This window comes from Corvus moneduloides, chromosome 8 (genome assembly GCF_009650955.1).
Source record: "Corvus moneduloides isolate bCorMon1 chromosome 8, bCorMon1.pri, whole genome shotgun sequence".
NCBI classification, from domain to species: domain Eukaryota; kingdom Metazoa; phylum Chordata; class Aves; order Passeriformes; family Corvidae; genus Corvus; species Corvus moneduloides.
This window is the reverse complement of record NC_045483.1, coordinates 36,437,706-36,446,750: the sequence shown is the minus strand read 5'-3', so window position 1 is coordinate 36,446,750 and position 9,045 is coordinate 36,437,706. Positions and strand designations below refer to the sequence as shown.

Here is a 9,045-nt window from a genome sequence, read left to right as displayed (position 1 = left end):
GAAATAGATGTCATAGTGTGTTTGGTACATGCACTTTGGGGAAAAAGCTGTGTTTTGATAAGTGATTTGTGGTTTTGGGAGAAGGGAAGAGACAAGGCAGGTTGAAAAAGATGCCATGTGTGTCACTCCTGAGAGGGATAGTGTTCCTACAGTGTGTAAATTTGCTCTAGATTTTTTAGTGCTATTATAATGGGAAAAATATGCTTTTATGCAGAGGTTTAAAAAGTTTTAAAAACTTTTTACAATGTCTCAGTTCTGAAGGACTGTTAGATTTGGGACTGTTCTTTTTAAAGTATTTTCTTGGTTTGAAAAACAGGTGTCTGCTAAGGAAGGCAGGGGCCTCCCTTGGAATGGCAGATGCGACCCCCTTCCCTCTGAGTTATTATAATTTTGAAATCGAGGGGCTTTTAGGCAAAGATGTGGGAAATAGGAATAACAGTTCTTTACTATTTTATATATATGTGTGTAGAACAAGTCAAACAAACAACAATAACTATGGCAGTAACAGCAAACAATCACGAACCCAGTCCCAGCCTTCTCGGCTGTCAGGCCCTTTCCCCTTGGGTGCAGTTCCGCTCGCAGCCGGCAGGGGCGCTGGCGGCTCCCGGTGAGCAGGGCAGGTGCGATGGTTCCCCCGCGGCTGCAGGGGGCGCTCCGGAGCGAGCTCGGGGAGCACGTGGCACTGGTGGCCTGGGATCCCGGGAAGGGATGGGACAAAGGCTTCACAAACCCCTGGGCAGCCGATCCCAGGCTCTCAGGAACAGCAGGCTGGGATAGCAGGCTGGGATGGCAGGCTGGGATGGCAGGCTGGGATGGCAGGCTGGAACGGCAGGGATGAGCCCAAATCCTGGGTGGCAGACGAGATGTATCCAAATGGGGAACCCCCCAGAGGTCTTGGCAGGCAGGGTGAGCAGGGCTACAACGTAGCAAAGACTTGAAGCAACGGCGGGGGCAGGGCAGCCACAGCCCAGCTCCCAGCGGGGCAGGGAAGGCGGGCTTGGGATCCCGGGGTTTCTCTGGCAGAAGGAAAAGCAACCGAAGAAAGCAGCCTCCTTCTCCGTCCAAACGCCAGGGACCGACTGTCCGCACACCCAGGTGAAACAAAAGAGTAGCCAGATGCACCCCATGCTCAGTGGGTCGGTCTTTTGTTTTTCCTACGTACCCAGAAATTTGTCCCCCTAGCAACATGTATGGGGAAATTTCCTTTAACAGAAAAAAAACAAACCAGGAGAGCTCCTAAAACCCCAACAAGTATGTAAAATTTGGTGCTGATATTCTTTCCGAGGAAATATGGGTGCTTTTTCAGCATATGCTATCCAATCACAAATGCACATTTGCAGGAGAATCTTTCTCACTACTGCATTGCGAGACAAATTTCCAGCAATTCCTTTGAAAACCATGCATCAGAACTAGTTTGCTGTGGATGTTGGACTGCTGTTCTTTAACAGCAGTCTGTAAATCCAGCGGCCTCTAAGCCTCTTGGAATGTAGGCTTTCTGGGTGAGAGATCATCTGGGTGTTTTGCGGCAGTGACTGTGGTTGCCTCAGGAACTTGCCTGCAGTGGATCAGGTAAGTTAGAAGAAAGCAGAATGTCTAGCTGGAGAGCAGAGGTGATATCTGAGGCTCATAGCCTTTTTCAACAGCATGCTGCTGTTTAAAGACTGTGTGGTCTTTGTGGACAGTTGGTTTCTGTTTTAAATGTGATGACTTTAAAAGATAATTAGTTGTCTGGTATGAGCTTGGAATTGTCCCCAACTCTGGGGAGAAGAGTGATTATTATAGCATTTAGTTTAGCAGCTTTCTACCTTATTTTCCCTTACTGTAACATGTGCTCCCTCCCAATCCCTGCAAGCAAAAATGTCATCTTTGGGAGAGGGACTCGGAATCCTTCTTCTTGGGTTTCAGAATGTCTCAATAGAAGGAACTGAGGAAGAGGGCAATGGTCAATGCAAGAAGAGCATTTTTCCCTGCTTGAAAAAAAACCCCTATTTTCCAGCATGCATGGGCATTTGGATGATGCCTTAGGAACATACTTTAACTTGAAGTGGCCAGAGCAGCTCAAGTTGGACTAAATAATCACTTGCAGGTCCCTTCCAACTAAACTAGAAGTAGTTTTTCTTTCTTCTCAGTAGCAATATGATTATTTTGCATTCCTGTTGCAAGAAATGTTGTTTATTTACTTAAACTTAATGAATGAACATACACCTCAGTAACAACTCTAAACAACTCTGGATTTAGTGGTAGGAATATGGTTTACTCTTGTCTATACCTCTTCTACCTGCCTCTAAGGTATGGCAGATAGTCAACTTCTTGAAACGGTTCTTTTAAGCCAGATGGATTGATAGATTCAACTTCCTTTGGCTACAGCAAATGATTCTTGTCTGCTTGGTATTTCCCTTTAATTTTAGATTTCTTGTTTTTTGCAAAACAGGTGACAGAATACAGGCCAATAGAAGATACAGTTTCTGAAGCTGTCTCAAACTGTTTCCTCTCTCACCCTGCATACCCAGAATGGTTTGGGATGGAAGGAACCTTAAAGATCATCTCATTCCAACCCCTCTGCCACAGCAGGGACACCTTCAACCAGACTAGGCTGCTCCAAGCCCCATTCAACCTGGCCTTGAATACCCCTCACAGAGACCCTGTCAAAGGGATATATGTCCTAAAGAAGCTGGGAGAGGGAGCGTGGCTGGGACAGCTGACCTGAACGGGGTGGAGGGATATTCTGTACCGCAGAACATCCTTCCCAATATAGAAACTGTGGGGAGCAGGCCAGGGGGGCAGTGACAGGGTGACAGAGCCAGCCAAGATGCCCTGCAGAGAGGGCTGGTTCCTTTAGAGATGAGAAATTGCCCTGTGGCAAATGAGAAATCCCTATGGCAGCACTCAGGGCATTCCAATATCCCCAGGAGAGCCATCCCACAGTGTTTTATCTCATCCACTCCCTGCCAGGGAGAGGTTTCCCTGCTTGGGGTAGGTCCCCCTTTCCTGCCCTCTGGCAGCCAGACCAAGTGGGAAGCTCAGCACGTGCCCAGCACTGCACTCCCTGCTCCTGGTGACTCTGTGGTGCCTGTCCTGCTGCTTGGTGCTCCGAGGACTCTGACCAACATGGTTTCCCTCACAGGTGCCCAGTGCCCGGAGCGATGTCCCCATAGCCATCCTCTTGGTCACCATCCCCAGCCCAGCCTAGCCCCACATGGGGTGGGCAGAGGCTGCCCTTAGGCATCAACCCCCTCCCACTGTGAATATGACCCCAGGCAGAGAGAGGAGCTGCAAAACAAGTCTTTAATGACTGAATGGGAATGAGGAGTGTAGGAGAGGGCAAGGGCTGGGGTCTGGATGTAGGTCACTGGCTCCGGGTGTCTTCTGGCCTGGGTGCTGCATCACTGCCGTCGTCTTTTTCTTGCTGGCTGGGCCATGGTCCTGCAGGAAGGTCTCTTGGCTCGTCGGGGTGCTGGCTGGTGCAGAGCTCTTGGCCTGGCTGCTGCCAGCTCTCCCATTTTGGGGCACACCCGGATAGTGAGGATGCCTGGTGGCTGCCTCTGCAGTGCCTTCTCCATCTGGCCCATGTGGGGTGAGCGAGGCTGGGGGGCAGTGGGTGGGCTGGCAGAGGGGGCCAGGTTGGGGATGGCAGGGATGGCATCCTGGCTGTTCCTCTGCTGTGCCTCCACCACCGGCTTCTTGGGATGGTCGTCTTCCAGCAGGCATTCACAGAATTCAAGGAACTCATCGAGGTCCTCGGCAGTCAAGCTGGGGACATTGGCAGCCAAGATGGTGTCCTCATTGTCCTCTTGCTGTGCCAACTCTGTTTGCTTGTCAAAGCAGCCATTGTCCTCCAGGTACGCAGAGAGTTCTTCCAGGAGAGCATCCAAGGTGGAGCTGTTGGAGCTGTCGAGGGTAGTGTCCTCGCTCACCATGGTGTCAGGCCAGGCAAACAGATGGCTGTTGGTGCTGTCCCCTGCCTGCTCAGGAGTGGCCTCTGGGGTGGCAGCTGATCCCTCCCCAGGCAGATCCGTGGTCACCACTTCTGAAAATGAAACCCCAAGGGATTGAAGCTTTCCTCAGCTTGTCTGCCTGTGAGTGGGCTTTGCCACCCCCCAAAACTCACCTTTGGGCTCCATTGTAGTTGTGCCAGCTGGTAGAGCCAGGGCAGGTTGCTGGTGGATGTGGAACACACTAGAGCCTATGGGGTAAAGGGGCTCTTCCTGGACCACAACTCTTGGCTGGTGGGGCAGCAGTGTCCCCATCACCACCTGCTGTACCCAGCCATAGGCAGGGGGACAGAGACCAGCCCCAAGGGGCAGCTGCACTAGCTGGGGAAGATGCACCACAGGGGGAAGTGGCACCACCTGCCCCAGGGTCCCTGGGACCCCCTGCCTGGTGGTGACTGGGACCAGCTGGTGGGGGCCAGTGTGGAGCTGGACAGGCTCAGAGGACAGTGGCAGCCTGGGGACAGAGGGCAGCTCCCAGGCAGCTCCCAGGGCAGGGAAGCTCACGCCGGGCACCTTCACCACTGTCACATGGAGAGGGAACCTCTCTGTTGGGGGAAGCAGAGAGGGGGGATGGGGTGAGATACTGGCAGGCAGAGCTGGTTGGGGGTACCTGGAGGGCAGGAGCCCCAGGAGGAGCAGAAGCCTGCTGCTGTACCTGCCATGGTGCTTGGGCAGCCTGGGGGTTACTTGGGACAAACACCACTTGGGGGTTCTGTCGCCAAGGCGACTGTTGGGGCAAACAGTGTTCGGTGGGTTCCATTGCCCAGCAATACCCACTCCAGCCAGCATGGGGATGGAATGAGAGCTGCTCCCTCATTAGTGCCCAGAGCCTCCAGCGTGACTGTGACAGGAGGAGATGTGGGTGTGCCCTGGGATGGCGAGGAGCCCCCTGTTCCCTGCCAGGCCTGTCCCCACAGCCAGCACCAAAGCTGCCGCCAGCTCTGCAACAGCCCCCCAGGAATGCCCTGTTGTTCCCAAAGGGAGCCGCTCCCCGCAGGACAGCCCAGGCCCACCCCGGCCCCCTCTGAGCCTGGCACAGGGAGAGCTGCCCCTTCCCCACTCACCTGCTGGGGCTCCTTGGGCTGTTCTGGCAGTTGCTGGGTTCCAGTTCCACATCCAGGGTGGTTGGAGAGCCCCTGCCCTGGCTCAGCCGGGGCCCCATGGCCTGGCCACCCCACACACCAATGGGGCACGTTTGGCACCGTCTGCTCCACAGCTGCTCCTGGGGAACGCGGGAACTGCTCCAGGCCCTGGTCCACTGAGGGCAGTCAGGAGCTTCCTAATCAATCCCTCCTTCCCCTCCTGGGGTTCACGTGGGGTCAGGGGCTGACACAGGGCTGGGTTTGTCCTTAAAATGATCCCAAAGAGGATTTTCCGGTGGGAACAATTATTGGTATGGAATTGGTGGAGGGTACTGAGAGGAATGTGATCCAGGTCCAAACGCATCTCTACCCAGTTTTCAGAGCTGCTTAACAGAATTCTGCCCAAAGTTAAACACAGGCTTTGGAAGACAACCACAGAACTGGTAACAGCTCTCATTATGTCCTAGGCTTCTGCTCTCTGAAATTAGGTTTAAAGTAGAGTGGAAGGGCATTTCAACATCTTCTTTCTGCAAACATTTGATCAAAATGCAGTGGTATATTATGATAAAGTAAGTTCTGTTTTATTTATGTCTTAACTTCATACCTTTAATGGAATTAATTTTTAAATGGATCTCAAGGTTTAAATCACTCAAAGCCAGATTCTTCACAGCCAGAATATAGTAGGTTTTTGGTCTCGTCTGCCATTTAAAAAAAAATGGAGGATGAGCCATAAAATACCTTGGGAAGTGTAGGTAATTTTGTTTTTTGCTATTCTAGATGGTGAATTGGATAAATCCTGCAGTGGTTTGGTGCAGAAACCCAAGCTCAGATTTCTGCTGTACCTCTGAACTCGCAGGATGGTTTGATGTTTTATTTCATGACAGTAAAGGATTTTTGTCTATTTGGTGGGGTGTGTTCTAGTGGGCTTTTAAAATTTATTTTTATTTTAATTCTTTATTACTCTTAAACCTTGCACCTTTTTCAAGTGGCTACAGTAGATTAGTCTAGGTCAGCTGCACATGCCAGCTGGCAGGGCAGGGCCCCTGCAGTGCCTGCAGCACTTGGTGTGAGGATTACTGACCTCACATGAGCACTGGGATTTGTGTGACGGGGGTGGGCCATGGTGGGGAACTGCTTTCAAGTCCTCCCTTGGGGTTCTGTGATGGCTGCTGAGTGTTTCCGAAGCCTGAGGGCTCCCAGCATCTGGAGATTCTCAGTGTGCACGGCAGGGCGAGGGCTGCAGCTGCTGCAGCCCAGCAGCATCCGAGAGCAGCAGATCTCACCTCTGGCCGCTGTAGGCTCTGGACAGCACCAGAGCTGAATTCTTTGAAAATTGTGGTGTCCACATTTTCCTAATAACTAATAGCTGTCTGTGCTTAATGGCTAATAAGTGTCAAAACTTAGCTACCAAACACTTGCCAATTTTACAGAAAAATGCAGAGAACATTTTGGAGTAGCTTTTGTGCAGCTGTGGGTCAGTGGGTTTCTTAAATTTTATTTTCTTAGATTTTGATTTTTATTTTGTTGCTTTTTTCTTACAGCCAAAGCTCTGTAAAAAGGGTCTGGAGCACAAATCTTACCAGGAATGGCTGAGGGAGCTGGGAAAGGGGCTGAGCCTGGAGCAAAGGAGGCTCAGGGGGGACCTTGTGGCTCTGCACAAGTCCCTGACAGGAGGGGGCAGCCGGGGGGGGTCAGGCTCTGCTCCCAGGGAACAGGGACAGGACAAGGGGAAACGGCCTCAGGCTGGGCCAGGGGAGGCTCGGGTTGGATATTAAGGAAATTTTTTTCTTGTGACGAGGGTTGTAAAGCATTTGCATAGGCTGCCCAGGGCAGTGGTGCAGTCCCCATGCCTGGAAGTGTGCCAAAAAACGTGGCACCTGGGGACATGGTTTGGTGGTGAACACGGTGGTGCTCACTGATGGTTGGACTCGATGACCTGAAAGGTCTTTTCCAACCTTAAGGATTCTGTGATGATTCTAAAAAGATATTCAGTGTTACCACAGTACCAAAGCAATGTTTGGATGGTTTAGTTATTCTTAGAGACACTTCCTTCGATTTGCAGAGGTGAGGAGTGGCAAGTGCTCAAACATCTCTGAAATCCAAATCTGGCAGTTTGAATATCATCAGAAGTTACTCTGATTTTCCAATATCTCATGATAAATTCACTGGATTTCATAACTGAAAATACTGTAAAAGTCCATCATGAAGACACAACCTTGTAGGAATCCTCATCTATTGTTCCACTGAGTCGCACATCAAAATTCATAACTGTCAAAAACATAACTGTGAACCACAGAACTTACTCTGACATCAGGTAGTGAGCCAAAATACATCCAAATGCCATGTACTTTTTCTGGGAATGAAAAAAAAGGCTGCCTGCTGCATTTTGCAAAGATCATCTTTGATGATAATGAACTCACAGTGAGATTGTGTATGTGTATGAAATACTGGACTTTAGGATGTCTTTTCCTAGTGGTGAAGAAAACAACGACATGAAAACCGTATTTGAAGAGCTGCAAGTATTGGAGGAGTGATGTTAAATTGTAAAGCAAGTTGATAAGGAAATTATGAACATTTTGAACATCAGACCCTACAACACTATATTTAGATTTATAACTTAGGATTTAGGAATGTGACTATAGTAAAATTTTTCTTTCCTACGTAGATTTCTGCCTTCTCTTTCAATTCCAATTCTGGAATTGGTTAGAAGCCTCTAAAGATTGCACAGCATCCTGTTTAAAAAGCTGGCCTTCTGGGCCAACTCCAGGAGAAGACTTGGCCATGAGGCTGCAAAATGGATTGAATAAATGGAAGTCTCTCCAAAAGAACAAAATGAATATTCACTCAAACAGACATGCAGCAGGAAGTGGTGTTTAACAGCATGTCATCAAGTTTAGAAAATTAAATATTTTATTCTTTTTTCTTCTCACCTCTAAGGAGGCTTTATTCTTCCACTTTGCTTCCCTTCTCTGATCCTTCTAGTCCTAAAGCTTAATTCTTCATGTCAGTGTTAAAGGCTCTATGTAACAGCTCTGATTCCATGTTGTGTGCCAGATCATCTCTGTAGCATTAAGGCAAACAATTCTAAATAGTGTAAAACCCTAGTGTGTAACACCTAGTCTTACATGAGTGGCCATCACTGTGTTGTGGGGATTTAAAGTTTTGTGGACCTGTAACAGTCAGCAGAGCAAGGCCCTAAGTAAATACACTCACAAATAGAAAAGGGATAAAGGAAGTAAGTTATTTGGCAGAGATAATATTGTGCATTGTGTGCAGATGGCTTCTTACAAAGAAAAAATTAGTAACTTAAACTTATAACCTCCAGGCTTGCCTGCTTCTTCTGAAAAGACAAATACCGCTGTGGTTCGCTCAGCTGAAGATAGTTTTTTATTTGGTTAATAAACTGAAGTGTATCCAAAACTCTGGTTCAAAGAGCAAGCAAGCCAAAAATAAAACCCCAAACCCCAAACCCAAACAAACTAAGAGATTCATGAACAGTTGACAGGAAACCATTTATAATTTTTTTTTTTTTCTGTCGGGATTTCTGCAAATATTTTGATTATTGTGGTGCCTGGATACTAGTTTTCTAAATGTAAATTTTATGCATTAATTAGGCACCATTAAGCATTTCTCCCCAAACAGACAGATTAAGAATTTCAATGTGCTTTTCTAATTGCATTAAAAAGAAAAAAATCAAGCTGTAAAATTGCCTGGAGTCAGTTCTGTGGGTACCCACACATGTAGCTCTCATTAATGTCAGTGAGAGTTAAATGTAGAGGAAAAGGGAATTAGACCTGGGATACACCTTATTAAAATGTGTGTAGGTGTTTAAACTTAAATGTGTACTGGTTAGTGGAGAAATGCCTGAAGAATAGGGTCTGGTGTAGATCCAAGGCACGATAATAATTTCCCAAACTTGCCATGTATGGGATCCATCCTACTTCCCTTCAGCCACGTTCACGGGAGGCTGA

General features: G+C 48.6%; 1 protein-coding gene across 1 annotated transcript; it reads right to left on the bottom strand.

Moving 5' to 3' along the window:
- Positions 1-3,316: 3,316 nt before the first annotated feature.
- On the bottom strand, positions 3,317-4,657 carry LOC116447504. Its single transcript, XM_032116748.1, has 2 exons — positions 4,109-4,657; positions 3,317-4,027 (listed from the first exon to the last, which is right to left on the bottom strand). Exons 1-2 carry the CDS (start codon positions 4,245-4,247, stop codon positions 3,384-3,386), a joined length of 783 nt encoding a protein of 260 aa, XP_031972639.1. The 5' UTR covers positions 4,248-4,657; the 3' UTR covers positions 3,317-3,383.
- Positions 4,658-9,045: the final 4,388 nt, after the last annotated feature.